The sequence below is a fragment of the Camelus ferus genome, chromosome 12 (assembly GCF_009834535.1).
Source record: "Camelus ferus isolate YT-003-E chromosome 12, BCGSAC_Cfer_1.0, whole genome shotgun sequence".
Classification (NCBI taxonomy): domain Eukaryota; kingdom Metazoa; phylum Chordata; class Mammalia; order Artiodactyla; family Camelidae; genus Camelus; species Camelus ferus.
Window position 1 is genome coordinate 26,899,907 of NC_045707.1, and position 17,030 is coordinate 26,916,936.

The following is a 17,030-nucleotide window of genomic DNA, read 5'->3' on the forward strand; positions in this document are numbered from 1 at the left end:
CCTGGCTAGATGGTGATGATGATGATGGTGATGATAATGGTGATGATAATGGTGATGATAATGGTGATGGTGATGATAATGGTGATGATGATGATGATGATGATGATGATGATGTTACTATTTCCTGGATCATAAGTCCTCTTAAGGCAGGGTCTATTCTTCAACTCTCTTTGCACTAAATTTTGGAAAGGATGTTAAAAGCCACATGGGTCAGCAGTGCACCCTTTGCTTGACTCTCTACAGTATGTCCAGCCCATGTGTGAATACATCAATTTTGCTGGAAGCTACCTCCTGTGGCAGCTTTTCCAGCGTTGTGCTGTTCTCTCTGCTTAGTGGAGCCTTGTGTTGAAGCATGCTCTGTCCATGGTTCTGTCCGCCTGCGTTCTTTTTCTATCTCTTAGGGTCATCAATATGACTGAAAATCCAGTAAAGTGACTTGGACAGAGCAAACATTCAATAAATGTATACAGAATTGAACTGAATTGTAAGAATTTGACTCATTAAGTTTTCGAACTGGGGTTTGAAACGAAAATGTACTCTGGACTAAGTTGGAACATATTTTCCAGCAGACTTTCACTTTTTGTGCTGTGAGTATAAGCACATGTGAATGGAAATCACATCCATGTAGCTCTGCACGTTTAGTATGTAAATGTGGCTCTTTGAGGCGCTCCTTTCTTGAAGATGGGTCATGAGAAATTTAAAAAGGCAGTTGGCAATTAGCTATACAGCATCGCACGATATGTTTTGGTGTTTTACTTCTTTTCCCCTCACAATACTGCTCTAGCAAATGGGCTCTACACTTTGTATCTTTTAGTCAGGAATCCTATATTTCTGTGTGACCCAAATCATTCAGGTTCCTAAAAGGTTTCACAATACATAAGTTCCTCATTTTTGCTTTACAACTCTATGTTGTGTTTTCTCTGACCATGTGGTAGCTTACAAGGGAAACATCTGTGAAAGGAAATTGGACAGGCCATTGTCCCCTCAGCAGCCTGGGACCTAACAGTGTTAGAGACAGTATTTACCTTTCACAAGGTACCCCTTAGTTATCTTACAAACGAAATTATCCAATAACTTGTGGCTGCAAATAGAGTCACATTAACAGAAATAACCGCAATCCAGTCTCTTCTCTCCGTCTCCTCCCACAGGAGTTTAGTATTCTCAAAGCTGCCGTCCTTTACGTGTTCTTGGGAGGAATCTGGGGCGCTGTACATGTACTTATGAGTTTGATTTGCCGTGTTTGTAGCTACTCCTGCTGGGGCGGGCGTCCTTCTGTGGAATACCGTTTGGAGAAAGGTACTCCAGTGACTTCCGTGTTTGATGTTTGCTCCAACTGGGACTCAGTTCTGCTCTAGTCATTGAAGCTACTTCCTTGACTCTACCAGGATCTTGTTTTGAGGAGATGTCACAGTGTACCCAATGTATTTGTTCTTTTCTCTGATACCCAAGGTATCTTCCCTGAGATACATTCAATATATTTGGCTCTTTCATCCCCAAAGGTAAATCTTTGTGCTTTTGTGCACATGGACTTCTTTGTGGCCATCCCTCCAAGCTCGCAGCTTAAGCCCAGGGGACTTCTGCGGTGGTTTTCGGTAACTTTGACTTCACTGCAGCCCCCTCTCAGAGGGGCAGGGTTAAAGTCCTTAGATCCAGCTGAGTGCATTAATAATCCCATATGATTCCTATTATGATCTTAAGACCCTGGAAGCAAATGAGTTTTCTTCATGTTCCCCAGGGTGCTTGTAGTTTGGTTTTTCAGGCTGTAATTGAATGTGATACTTTCCTTACAGACCAGTGCAAACATACAGAGGCAGCATGGTATCATGACAAGAGTATTGTACTAGAAGTCAGAAAATCTTAGAGTTGTTTTTAGATCTCCCTTGAACTAGCCTTGAAACATTTATTCATTCATTCTGTAGCATTTATTGACCCCATAATGTCTGAGACACCGTATAAGGTATTATGGATACAAACATGATTATATATTAAGTGGTTCTTTTTTTAAATTATAGCTGATTTACAATATTTCGTTAGTTTCAGGTATATAGCAAAGTGATGCAGTTTTATATGTGTGTGTGTGTGTGTGTATATATATACACACATACATATATTCAGATTATTTTCCATTGTAGGTAATTATAAGATACTGAACATATCTCCCTGTGCTATACAGTAAACCCTTGTTGCTTATCTACTTTATGTATAGTAATTTACATTTACGTATTGTCTGTGGTAGCCTTCATGCTACCAACAAGAGTTAAGTGGTTGCAACAGAGATCCTATGGCCCAAAGTCTATAATATTTACTATCTGGCTCTTTACTGAAAAATTTTGCTGACCCCTGCATTAGATTCATCCCAGAGAAGGTTTAAAAATAAAATTGTTCCACCACAGATAATTAAATCAGAATTTGGAGTGTGTAGTGGGGTTTTCAGAGTTGTCATAAAAACTGATATTTTTTGTTATTTTATTTTTTAATTTAATTTTATTATTATTATTTTAATTTTATCTTTTGTTGAAATGTAGCTGATTTAAAAAAAAAAACACGACGTTTTTTAAAAGCATCTCAGATAAATACAATGTGTAGCAAGAGTTAAGAAACACAAATAAATGACCCCTACCCTTGAAGAGTGTGTTTAGCTTATGGGAGAGAAGAATCATACAGAAATTAATACAGGTACAGATGGCTATATCTATAATGGAAACATTTACAACGTTCCAAGGGAGCACTGCATAGGGAACATTTTACTTCATTAGGGAAGTTTTCACAGAGAGACATTTAAACGGATTCTTGAAGGATGAATCAACAGGTAGACAGGATCTACTGGGAGTAGTGACAGGGAGAGAAATAGAGGGAACAGCATATGCAAACACACACAGGTATGGAAGAGCGTGGCCCATTCGAGGAATGGTCAGAAGCTGAGAGGAAGGAAGAGGGTGAGGTCCTAGAATATAAAGCCAGAAAAGTAAGCATCAGTTGGGAAAGGCTTTGCTGCTAAGACGTTTGTAGTTTACTGTGTTGACTCTGATTTAGAAGTTTAATGGACAATTGAGTTTCTCTAAACCTGTTTTTTTATCTGTAAAATAAGCAGTTGGCTCAGATGATTGCCAGAAGCCCTCTAGCTTTAAAATACTGCTTCCTGAAAGATTGTGTCAGTTTCTTCCTTTGATGCTCTCAGGACTGAGAACACAGTTGCGTTTATGTGAATGGTATGACTTTTGTAGTGTTGGGTCAGCTGACTATCTCCCGTAATTGATGTATTTCTTTTACTTTTTTTTAAAGCTATTGCTTTAATTTTATTCTTTTGTGGGGAAGGGTAATTAAGTTTATTTGTTTATTTAATGAATTGAACCCAGGACCTCATGCATGCTAGGCATGTGCTCTCCCACTGAGCTGTACCCTCCCCCGACCCATTTAATAGTACACACGAGGTCCATGCTGCTTTGTGGGTTCACCACAAGGATTTGAGAAAGCAGACTTCTGGAGGAGAAGTACCTTGCCTGGTCAATGCATTAAGGCCCTTAATAAAAAGTATTACATGATGATAAAATACCTGTAAAATACTTTATGATCCATGCAGAGAGGTGCTATAAAATGGGGACAGTTTTATTGTTAAAATTCACATTTTTCCCAATTAGTACTAGTGCTTATTATGGGTTAGCATTTGAAATTCTCTACACTCAAAGCTTAGGATGTGAATTACTATGGAAGTTCTCCTACATGGTATCTTATTTTGCCATTTTATAGCTTCTCATTTATATCAGGCTCAACACTGTAATTTAGATTCTCTCTGTTCAGACACTTACTGGGATAGCTGTATCTCTACTCATACATCTAATAAACTACATGTTATTGGTTTCATAACTTTAAGTGAAGTTTTTCAAGTTCTGGTGGATATTGAATATTATATTTACCTCTTGCAGGGTCTCCCCAAGTGTGCAGAATAGCCAGTGAATCAAAAATAGTATGTGGTAGGCTCAGTGATGGAAGCTTCTCAGACGCTAAGGCAACCCAATCTCTACTTTATGATTCATTTTATCAAACATACTCTCTAAGGTAGATGAATGGACTGAATATTTCCAAATATATCTTAAAATGATGCAAGTTGAAATATAAAGACAACTTTGAAACTCCTGTAAGAGCTGCTAGGAAAAATTGTCATGGTTTCTGTCATTTGAGCATCAAACGTTTCTATTAAAGGAGAGGTTTTGAATACTTTTTAAAAATGCTTTTCAATTAGTAACTATTGCCCTCTCCCCACCAAAGAAAATGACAGAGACACTCTGGAATATGGGCCAGTGTTGACCTCTTTGCCCTGCTGTTTCTTCACAGACATCGATGAGTGTGCCGAAGGGCGCCATTACTGCCGTGAGAACACGATGTGTGTCAACACCCCAGGCTCTTTCATGTGCATCTGCAAAACCGGATACATCCGAATTGATGATTATTCATGTACAGGTAAACAGTGGCTATTTATGAAATAAAATCTTTCTGTGCCTTAACTTTACTTTTAAAATTTTCTTTCACCTTCAATTTTTTGGAGAAGTATACCATAAGTACCTCCTTTTAACAAAACAAGTCATAAGCAAAAGCCTGTCTTCTTGATTGGGTAGTTAATTCTGACTCTGTTCTAAGAAAAGGAATACCTCCTTGCTCTGGATAAGTTTTATACTCCCTGTTAGAAAAGTAGAGAAAAGTGAAAGAACAAAATCAATATGATACTAATTTTATAATTAAATAGTATTTACATTCAAAACGTGTGTGAATTCTATGGCAAATCTGAGAAACAACCCCTAAATAGTATTTCCTTTGTATGACAGTGGACTTTTGAATACAGGAATAATGACATAAATAATGTGATGTTTTCAGAAATAGTCTTGGAGTGCTAGGAAATGGAAATATTAAAGAGAATAGAGCTTCTTTATACCTCTGAGAAGTGCAGTTGAGTAACTACATCAAAGAGGTTTTGCCATGTTTGTTATATGAAATATCACCCGTGTCAGTACCATCCAGGGTCCTGCTCAGGGATATCTTGAGTGTTAGTAGTGTCCTTTTTTTTTTTTTTTTAACATTTTTTTTATTGAGTTATAGTCATTTTACAATATTGTGTCAAATTCCAGTGTAGAGCACAATTTTTCAGTTATACATGAACGTACGTATATTCATTGTCACATTTTTTTCGCTGTGAGCTACCACAAGATCTTGTATATATTTCCCTGTGCTATGCAGTATAATCTTGTTTATCTATTCTACATTTTGAAATCCCAGTCTGTCCCTTCCCACCCTCCTCCCCCTTGACAACCACAAGTTTGTATTCTATGTCTATGAGTCTGTTTCTGTTTTGTATTTATGTTTTGTTTTGTTTTGTTTTGTTTAGATTCCACATATGAGTGATCTCATATGGTATTTTTCTTTCTCTTTCTGGCTTACTTCACTTAGAATGACATTCTCCAGAAACATCCATGTTGCTACAAATGGTGTTATGTTGTCAGTTTTTATGGCTGAATAGTATTCCATTGTATAAATATACCACATCTTCTTTATCCAGTCATCTGTTGATAGACATTTAGGCTGTTTCCATGTCTTGGCTATTGTAAATAGTGCTGCTATGAACATTGGGGTGCAGGTGTCATCCTGAAGTAGGGTTCCTTCTGGATACAAGCCCAGGAGCGGGATTCCTGGGTCATATGGTAAGTCTATTCCTAGTCTTCTGAGGAATCTCCATACTATTTTCCACAGTGGCTGCACCAAACTGCATTCCCACCAGCAGTGTAGGAAGGTTCCCTTTTCTCCACAGCCTCTCCAGCATTTGTCATTTGTGGACTTTTGAATGCTGACCATTCTGACTGGTGTGAGGTGATACCTCATTGTAGTTTTGATTTGCATTTCTCTGATAATTAGTGATATTGAGCATTTTTTCATGTGCCTATTGATCATTTGTATTTCTTCCTTGGAGAAGTGCTTGTTTAAGTCTTCTGCCCATTTTTGGACTGGGTTGTTTGTTTGTTTTATTATTAAGTCGTATGAGCTGCTTATATATTCTGGAGATCAAGCCTTTGTCAGTTTCATTTGCAAAAATTTTCTCCCATTCCATAGGTTGTCTTTTTGTTTCACTTATGGTTTCCTTTGCTGTGCAGAAGCTTGTAAGTTTCATTAAGTCCCATTTGTCTATTCTTGCTTTTATTTCTATTGCTTGGGTGGATTGCCCTAGGAGAGCATTTTTGAGATGTATGTCAGATAATATTTTGCCTATATTTTCTTCTAGGAGGTTTATTGTATATTGTCTTATGTTTAAGTGTTTGATACATTTTGAGTTTATTTTTGTGTATAGTGTAAGGGAGTGTTCTAGCTTCATTGTTTTACATGCTGCTGTCCAGTTTTCCCAACACCATTTGCTGAAGAGACTGTCTTTATTCCATTGTATATTCTTGCCTCATTTGTTGAAGATTAGTTGACCAAAAGTTTGTGGGTTCATTTCTGGGCTCTCTATTCTGTTCCATTGGTCCATATGTCTGTTTTTGTACCAATACCATGCTGTCTTGATGACTGTAGCTCTGTGGTATTGTCTGATGTCTGGGAGAGTTATTCCTCCAGCCTTTTTCTTTCTTTTCAGTAATGCTTTGGCAATTCTAGGTCTTTTGTGATTCCATGTACATTTTATTATGATTTGTTCTAGTTCTGTGAAATATGTCCTAGGTAATTTGATAGGGATTGCATTAAATCTGTAGATTGCCTTGGGCAGTGTGACCATTTTAACAATATTGATTCTTCCAATCCAAGAGCATGGAATATCTTTCCATTTTTTAAAGTCTTCTTTAATTTCCTTCATCAATGGTTTATAGTTTTCTGTGTATACTTCTTTCACCTCCTTGGTTAGATTTATTCCCAGATATTTTATTACTTTGGGTGCTACTTTAAAGAGGATTGTTTCTTTACTTTCTTTTTCTGTTGATTCATCCTTAGTGTAAAGAAATGCAAATGAGCGTTAGTAGTGTCTGAAGTTGGTCCTAAGATAAGACAGCCTACTCACTTCATAGTCTGTAGGTTTCGACCTATAGAATATGAAAGAAAATGGTGCCAGCAGGGTAGACTGCCGACTATGAGGTTTGAGAAAATGTGAGTGTGACATAAGACATTCTTTTGAATTTTTTTTAAATAGGAGAAACATAAACATACCATATTTTAGGAAAACAGTAGAATCATAAAACTGGAGAGCACTTAAGATGTTATTCTTGTTGTTTTTACTCTACCTCCAACTTTACAATTTTTATTAAATAGATATATAAACCATACTTAGAAGGTTCCAGGGAAAGAGACTCTGTAATACTTCCCAGTAAAAATATGAATCTATAATATAAGTAATATATAATCTATATTATCTTATGCCTATGGATTAGTGTGTCCTCTTCTAAGTTTTCATGACAGTGACCATACTGTGAACTACAGATTTTCCTTGACTCAATGATGTGGGTGTGAAAATTTTGTAAGTTCAAAATGCATTAAATGCACCTAACCTACCAAACATCATAGCTTAGCCTAGCCTACCTTACACGTGCTCAGGACACTTACATTTGCCTACAGTTGGGAGAAATCAACTAACACAAAGCCTATTTTATAATAAAGTGTTGAACATCTCATGTAATTTATTGAGTACTGTACTGAAGGTGAAAAGCAGAATGGTTGTAAGTGTATCGGTTGTTCACGCTGGACTCGCTGCCACTGCCCAGCTCCATGAGAGAGCCTCCTACTATGTATCAGTAGCCTGCGAAAGATCACAATTCAGAATTTGAAGTGCATTTACTACTGAACGCAGATCACTTTTGCACCATCGTAAATTCAAAAAAACCGTAAGTTGAACCATCATAAGTGCGGACCATCTTTACCTGGTATCTTGTTCATTAGTTACAGCAAAGGGAAGGTCTTTTCTCTAAATTCAAGTGTAATATTTATATTCAGACAAAATGATGAAAATAAAATGTAGTGAGAATTGACTTCCCAGTCCATGGAGAATAACCAAAGATATTGCGAAGGCAGAAAATATAGTTAACGTGGAGTTGCCAATGGATTTACAAATTCTTGCTTTTTTTTGGTCAGTTCATCCTAAACATTTCCACATTATGGAAATAATTCTGCACTTTTTTCTTTAGAAAAGAATGTAATCACATTGAGTGGCAGAGTATCCCGAAGGAAGAATGCAGAGATATTTTTCAAGTGAAAAAAGGAATATAAAAGGGCAAGTCTTAATAAATACATGAAGAATGAAATAAATAGTTTGCTGTAATATTGGTAATATCAGTAAATCTGAGTTGCAATGTAATGGTTAACAAAACAAAACAAAAGAGCTATCTAAGATAAAACTGTTCAGAGAGTGATATTTCAGAATGTGCTCATTAAAAATAAGAGTGCTGGCAATTTTCAAGGTGTCTGCATATTCTTGGCATTAGAGACTTAAATAGCTTTGTACATTTTTATATTTGCTAGTCATTTTTTTGTTTTCTTACATTTTTAAAAAGTGTTAGAGACAAGTAAGTAAGAGTACAGGACACCTAACGTGGCCTGGTGTTAAGTGAGAAGTGTTTCTTCGGGGCAGGGTATTTTCAAGACATTGATTTCCATTCTGAGCCTATCTGTTGGCTGTAAATCCAAGGAAGAGTTCACCTGTCATCCCTGTAGAGCATCTCCTGCTTTGGCTTTACCTCTCCCAGTGTATTTTCCTTCTAAATTAAGTCCCACAAATTACTGTTTGTTTTTGACAATTTAGGGAGAATTTCCCCTTAATATTTCAAAGTATCTAATGATAAAAATGAAGTGTCCCTTCATAGGAATTCCAAAACCATCTCAAGAAAAGCTGTTTAGGCCATGATTTTTTTGCCTACGGAGCCAGAGCCAGGAATTTCACGATCTGGCAAATGATGGAATGTATTTCCTTAATGTTGTACCAGCATTTCCAACTAGTACCACAATTTCTATACTCCCACTTAAAGAAGAGAGACTTCCTTGCCCTTAAATGTCCTATCTCTAATGAGTAGGTGTACAAATTTGAGAATTTACATCTACACATAAAAGTTGGATTTTCTTGGGAATATGAGTGGATTTGTTTTTGTAGTCCAGAGTCAGGTGCTCTTGGACAAAACCTCTTATGCTAGAACATGTAGGGTCAGCACATATTTAGGGTTCCTGTAAAGGATATGAATGTTTAAATTCTCCCTCTTTGAATCTTTCCCTCCACACTCTAACATAGCATCTCTACAGAAGGCTTGAAGAAATGACTCCTCTCTGATGAAGGTTTGCCTTATGGTTGAAGGCATCTAGGCTGCACCTTTTCAAGAGCTCCTTTAAAGCCAGGGTAGGACTTGATTTCTCTGACAAAGATTGGGGTTTGTTTTCTCTGAATTTTAGAAACAGATTGTCACATACTTGCAGAAGGAGGCCTTCCAGAATACATGTCAAGACACCACTGCAGAGCCATTCTCTGATATTTGTGGCTGAGCACTTGAAATTCTGAATTTGTTTTGCTTCTAGAGCCCTACCTCTCTTTCCAATTGAAGAGTGCCCTACCAGAACGTACCTGACACCATCTGTGCTGTACCCAGCAGACACTCAGACATGCTTACCCCACCTGCAAATTAATCACAGGCATTCTAATTTGAAGAAGAATCCAAGGCAGTACACATTACTTTATAGTCAAGAGCTTCGATCAGTAAAATAAGCCTTTTTTTTTTTTTTTTTTTTTTTGCTTTTCTAACCCTGTAGCTCTGGAGTAGAAATTATGTATGCTACAGAGTAATCACCTTCCATAGTTGGTGGAATTACACAATGTCATTCTTTCAGTTTCAAATAGTTTGAGTTATAGTTTCCCCACGATCATAAAGTTTTAGAGATGGAGGAATTGTGAAAGCCAACCTAGTCCAATCTCCTAAGTCCCACAGACGAGGAAAGTGAGGTTCAGGGGCAGTAGTTGCCTCACCGGTGGTCATGGTTAGTGAGAAGCCAGAGGGGCCAGGAGAGAAGCCTCCTTACTCTTAGCTCTTGTATTATCCACCATGTGTTCAATCTGAAACCATATGAAAATAGGTAAGAGGAAAAGGTTCATGTTTTCTGGAGAAATGCATTATTCACTGTATAATGTTCAGTAATTAAACTGCCTTTGTGTAGATTGTTTCACTTCATTAACTTCAACTCCAAGAGGAATTTTTTCCCCCTATAGATCTTAGCATAATAAACCTAAATCAGAAATCAGTCGAAGAAATGGAAATCACCATTTTCTGGGCCTCTGACTCTATTATAGTTTCACTGGTGACTCGGTTGCATCGTTTGCATCGTTTGCGCAAATGACACAGCACTTTGAACTCCTCTACACTCCTTAATGTAATTTTCTTGCCAGTGAGGCTGGGTTTTTTTTTTCCTAGTTAGCACTTCATAATCTCTGCCCTTCTCACATCCTTCCCTGTGCTCGTAGAGGAAACTGTGGATGTACCTACTAGTAAAGAGAAAGGAAGGAAGGAAGGAAGGAAGGAAGGAAGGAAGGAAGGAAGGAAGGAAGGGAAGGAAGAAAAGAGGAAGGGGGAGGGGGGAGGGAGGAAAGGAGGAAAGAAAAGCAAAGGGAAGAATACAGGTTTGTTTTACATGAGCCAAGATATTAGAAGCCCATTCTTCCATCTCTCCAATTGCAAAAATAATTTAATTTTTATGCAGAACAAAGTTTCTTGATTATTTATCTGGACTAATGCCGTTCTTGGTTCACTCACATAAGTGTGTATTAAATTGGACAAATCTTTCTGAGTTCCTGGACCTCTCTTGTTGAAACTGGTCTTGTGAAATGGACAAAGAATAAAATATCTCTAGAAATAAAGATGGGACCAAGAGTTTTGGAATTATCAAAGGATGAAAATATTCTGAAGGAAAAGGCATTCATCTCAGATCTTCCTGATACATCTCTCTGCTTTGATTATTACAATTAAAACACGGAGTCCTCATTCTTTTTTGTTTTGATGAGCTTGTAATCATCTCACTGTTGTGTAGTTTTTTTAGAGTGGGAGCAGAATGGCAAGGGTGAGCCAAGGGATGGGAAAGGTCTTGCCCTACTTAAGGGAGAAAGAAAATCGATCTTTTAGGGCAGTGTTTGCCCAACAGGAATGATTTTGCCTTTGCACTTACTGTAGGTTCTTTGACAAAGTCTGGAGACATTTTTGGTCATCACAGCTGTGGGGAAAGGAGGTTGCCACTAGTATCTGTATGTAGAAGCCAGAGACACTGCTAAGCATCCTGTAATATTATTAGATGAGCTGTCTTCTTGAGGAAATGTCTTATTTTTCTGCTGGGAGTTTTGCTCAGGTTACTTTCCAACTGAGTCATTCATCTTTCTCCTACACAGGGCGTCCCGTATAAGACAGCCCTTCATAACAAAGAGTTTTATGACCCAAATGTCAGTAGTGCCAGGGTGGAGAAATTAGGGCTCCCCAGTCAAAACTGTAGGTGTACACTTTCTCTTTAACTTTCCCTTTTCCTCTCCAAGTTTCTATTAGGCCTTGTAGAGTCATTTTTTCACTTTTTAGGGTACCCAGTGTCCTTTTATTGGCCTTTTGGCCACAAAAAGGACCTCTTCTCAGTAAAACCCACTCTCCCCCAAGTTCTTTCCTCTCCTCTTCTCTGATCAAAAAATCTGTTCTTAGCTTGACTTAGGGGAATGATTCCCCAACGGTGAAACTGTAGGCCTCACCCAGGTGGCAGAGGGGATTTCTGAGGGCCCTCAAAGCCCCTCGAATTACACTTTCCTGATGCTTTCCCGGTATGTTTTCCACCGACCTGGACTGCTTCTGTCATTCTAGAGCTGCTAACGCTGGCTGTGGTCCATGTCACATAGCACAGAAGGTCCATAAAGTCTCCAAGCACAAGAAGTCCTAATGGATACTTGATCTTTGTTGTTAAATGAAGAGCCTCCCCTGGTGTTCCCCAAGGCCTTTCACTTCTTAAAGTACTTAATTTTTATAGCATTGAGTACTCGTAATGCTTACATTTTATGATCTCATTGTAGTTACTTCTTTTTCTCTAACATGGTCAATACTGATTTTTTTTTTTTAAATCATCACTACCATCCTATTTGTCAGGTTTTATTACTGTTGGTTTTCCAGCATTTTCAAGAATTTTGGATGCTATTGACATGCACAGAAGGTCACAGAGGATTTACTACTGGGCAGCTGAAGTGAAGATTTTAAGTCAGTTCTAAGCCATGCGTGCCTCTTCCTCAAACAGGCTGTCTTGTGTGTGCATATTTCTTTCAAATTTCTTATCAATCAATGCTAGGAAAGGTCATTTGCTTAAAGTGCTGAAAGAGATGATATTTTGGAAAGGCATCATAACATTATTCTTTTTCATTCTGCTGTCTTCCCAAAAGAACTGAAATTGAAGCTAGTAATTTGTTGTATGGATGGGCAACGACTTTATTATCAACTGTTTAAAAATAGCTCTCGGATTTATCAAAATCACAAGTACGGAAGAAGGTGTACTTTATTGTGTGTGTACCGTGATAATTACTGGTATATACATAGTAAAGGAAATAGAAATATTGTGGACAATCGCAGAGAGGATAGGGGGCCAGGAGGAGCACAATCAGAGGGGACAGAGGGAGGTCAAGAACAGGAACTGAAAATATGCGTGTCAGCTCTCGAAAAAAGTGCTAAATAAACAAGTCCATTTTAGTTGTGAAGGGCCTTAACTCTATTTTTAGTAAAATGCCCAGCACGAATCTTGAATAAATGTTAGCTACTATCATTGTTGTTGTTGCTGTTATGATTAGGCAAACTATCCTCTTGCGGAATGTCTTATTTCCTTAGGACACTTTTAGTTGGGCCCTTTTCTCTGGCTATTTTTCATTTGAGTTATTTTTATTATTATTATAAATCGAGAGCTTTGCTGGAGCAATGGAGTCAATGTGTTTTTTATTTATTCAGCTGTACTTATTATGTACCTGTGAATAGGGGCTTAAAAAAAGGAAAGAAACCTGAGTATAACCGAACAGTACTTTCTCTGGAAGTTAGGAGGATTTGTTGCACTTCCTGCGATCAGGGAGGTTCCTCCTACTGTTGTTGGGAGTGAGTGTTAAGTGGGGTTACCCTGGGGCTAGGGGTCTGTATCCAGGCCCTCCTGTGGATGCTAATCTGCCCAGAGTAGAGACTCTGACCTCAACAGTGTGTGAGTCTGGTCAGTCCCAGCCTGGCTGCTTCTATGTGAATTTCTTTTCTAAAGAATCACAATCAGCAGACAGTCCTACCATCTGGCCACTAGTTGCCATGACTATTGGGAAAGACTTTTGCATTTTTATGAGCAACTGCTCCCAATTTTCTTCTCCCGGAATCGGCATTACAAAATATGATCCAGTTGTGGTATATTTCATAAAACATGAAAAATCAGATTTTAGTTTTTACAGTGTGAAATATGGCCCCTGATGCTAAAAGCTGCCTCATTCATCTCCTGTAGTTCACTGTCTATTATTACACTGTATAGTTATTAGCTGAGTAACTTGAAAATATAAACATGATCACAAAAGCAAATTAAAATACCAAGCCTCGGGTTTCAAAGAATTAATAATGAAAAGCTATTTTTAAACAAACATAATAGGGAAAACCTCTCTAAAAGAATGTGTCCTGTGGTTACCAGGAAGGGTTAATGTTTAGAAAACTTCAGGCTGCTTCTCGAAAACTTGCAGGGAACAGAAGTGAGATGTGTCTGCTCAGCTAGTGAGGAGGCCAAGGCAATGTGCTTATCTCTCTTCTGAAACACATATGTGCACGCATACAATTAGCAGTCAGCTCAAAATGGAACAGGCTCAAAGGCTCTGGGAGCCGAATTGCCTTTTTCAAGATGAAAAGCTTGGAAAAGAGTCTGTGCTATTAGAGTCTGTCAGTGAGTGGGGGGGAGCACACCAGCCCTGATGGAGCGGTTCCCAGGCTTGTCGGAGCCTTTGTGCAGCATCTCAGTGCAGCCTTCGTATCCACGTATAACCTCCAGCCCGGCCGTGGTTTGATCGTCACCTGCGCATTGAGATGATGGGAGCACCCTCATTAGCCAGCCCCACCTGCTCTGACTTGGTTGATAAACCCTGATTCACCTTTGTCCCCAATGGAGTATTATTTGAGTTTATAATATTATGAGATTTTTTTTGTGTGTGAAAAGCACAGAGCTGAAAACTCACATAGGGGAATAAAAAGATTATACATGCCAGGAGTGTGATAATAGTGGTGTCTTAGCAACAGACACCTGTGGAGGACAGGCTTACTGAAGTTGAAGTTGAACAAATGCCTTTCATTTCCTTCCTTGATGGTTGGCTTTGACATGTCAGCCGGAATGAAGGTTTAACCTTCTTTGTGCCTCTTCACTGTTCGATTGCTCCATGGCACAGAGTTCATCTTCTGGTTCTGCTGCAGATCTCATCTTGCAGTGGCTGGGTAGCTTCCTGGTGACATCGCCCTGTCTTGGTGTTCTCCTTTCCTCCCCACTCCAAGGTATCTCTGCAGTGTCACATTCAGATCATGGGTTTGGGCTCTGAGGGTGAGTTTCTTCTCTCAGATCTGGAGCTTTGTCTCTCCTGTGTTCTGCTGGGGCATAGCACTCACTGACTGTTTGGATAGTGTTTTCACTAGTCTATCTGTTGCCACCTCTTTTAGTGATTGTACTTTCTTTAGATAACTTCTGATACCACAGAAGAGGCTTTCTTTCACTTAAACCAAGTTCTTTAATCAGAGGGACTAATGTTGTATTAGTTGACTAATGTTGTATTAGTTAGCTGCTGCTGCATAACAAATACTGCCCCTCTTCCCCCATTTAGCAGCTTAAAGCAACACATATTTATTGTCTCACAGTGTCTGTGGGTCAGGTATCTGGGCATAGAAGAGCTGTATCCTCTGCTTCAGGGTCTCTCATAAGTTCATAATCAAGCTATCTTCCAGGGCTAGGGAAGGATTTTTTCCCAAGCTTACTTTTGTGGTTGTTGGCCTATTCAGTTCCTCACTGGCTATTGACTATTGATTGCCCTCAGCTCCTTACTGTGCGGGACTTTCCAACATGGTAGCCAGTAAGAAAGAGAGCCTGCCAGCAGGATAGAATCACCATCTTTTGTAACCTAACCACAGGAATGGAATTCTGAACCTTTGCTGTAGGACATTGGCTAGAAGCAAATCGCTTAGGTCCAGCCCATTCTAAAAGAAGGGGCCTATATACCAAGGCATGTATATCAAGAGGTGGAGATCACTGGGGACCATCTTAAAGGCTGCCTGCTATAGACATTGAATATTACAAATAGTTAACTAACCTGCTTCAGCTAAAAACTGATAAAGAGCAGGTTGAAGAATAAGAGTAATGAGAGAGTAGTGAAAATGTAGAAGAACTGTGTGTGACCGATGGTGAAAATCTCATGAAATGTCCCACATTTCTCTCACTCTTCTTTACACCGGAGCTTTGATCTGGGTGCACAGTAAGGTCATCGTCCAATTTAATAGCGGGAGAGAGTGTAAATGAATCGTTACTGTGGTACATTCTGTAACAAAGCGATGTGCAGAGAGCTGTGGAAAGCCCAGAAGAGGCAGTGAGTAATCTGCTTTAAGTCCAGTTTGGGGCAGGCATCACTAAGTGATATTTAAATTGAAGTTTTTAAGGACAAACAGGCATTTCAAGAGAGGAAGAAGTGAGAGAAGGCATTTCAGGAGGAAGGAAGAGTAGGGAAAAAATACAGGCTCTTGTATAATAGCAAGTTTACTGGGAATGGAATCGTGAGAGATAAAGCCAGAAAACGCTGTGGAAATTCTAAGACACATTTTTTGGTTTCTAAAACATTTGACTCAGTCTGTGCACCATCTAATTGAGATGTGCATGTAGAAGAGTCAATGCTTTATTTTGTTTTTGTTTTATGTTCTTTTTCTTTTTTTGTGGAAAAGTTGTTTATTAAATTGATGATATGTCTAACCATCAGTGCAGAATCAAGGTGGTGCGATATTTCATTGCAAAGAAGGCAGAGTGCTTTATCGGTATTCTTGGACCTCCATGAAAGTATATTTGCAGTGTGTTCTAATCAGAACTGATTTAACATTTTTTCTGGAGCAAAATCATAACCTTTAAGTCACTACCTGAGGCATTTTTTTAACAATAGATTTGCCCATCCATGTCCATTAAATGTTAGAAAATGCCACAACAAACAACAACAAAAAGACGGGAAATGGGTAAGAGTTCCATAGAGCTTCTCTCTTTAGTTGGCCCAAATCGTAACTCTTTTGTGGCATTTCAGTTTGCGGATACTAGCTCCTTCAGGCTTCTTGGATTTGAGTCTTTGTTCTGCCGTCTACTAGATGTGATCTTGAGTGATTTACCTAACCCCATAATACACTATTATTATTAGCTAACATTGTTGAACTGTCCAAAACTATATTTAAAAATGATTCTCAGTTCCCATCTCTTTTTTAAAACTATTTTCTCATGTTAATTTACATGCTGTGTTAGTTTCAAGTGTACAGCAAAGTGATTCAGTTACATATATATATTCTTTTTAAGATTATATATATGTATTATTTTCCAGATTCTTTTCCATTATAGTCATTAGAAGATAATAAATATGCAGTAGGTCCTTGTTGTTTGTTTGTTCCACCCATGGCAGTTTGCATCTGCCACTCCCAAACTCCTAATTTATCCCTCCTCTCCCCCATCTCTTTTCTAATTGTTGAAGAAGAACAATTCAATTCCAGTAATTCTGGAGCAAGTCTGGTGTTTGTGGGGAGAGTTAGAGAGATAGTCTATTCAGTAGAAGGGGGACCCAGTTCATATTATGCCCAAATTCCTCATTTAAATGATTGAGTTGCTTTTTTTTTTTTCATATTTGGTTTTAGTGTAAAAGTTAAGGGTGCTCATTACTTTAAAAACATTTTCCTAGTCAGCTTGTGTCTGATGGACACAAACACATAAACACATAAAACTACGCAGAAACAGACTATACATTTTACCCAAACACAGGGAATCAGGTGATGATGTAGTACACTTCTCATTTG

General features: G+C 38.4%; 1 protein-coding gene across 3 annotated transcripts in view; it reads left to right on the forward strand.

Annotated features, from left to right (window-relative positions):
• The window catches only part of NELL2 (neural EGFL like 2), a 287,493-nt gene that overhangs the window by 152,433 nt on the left and 118,030 nt on the right, over positions 1-17,030 (forward strand). For all 3 annotated transcript variants that reach the window (XM_032493267.1, XM_014564018.2, XM_032493268.1), the window contains one exon: positions 4,333-4,458. In XM_032493267.1, the coding sequence (XP_032349158.1) occupies positions 4,333-4,458 (126 nt within the window). The remainder of the gene's footprint in view (positions 1-4,332; positions 4,459-17,030) is intronic.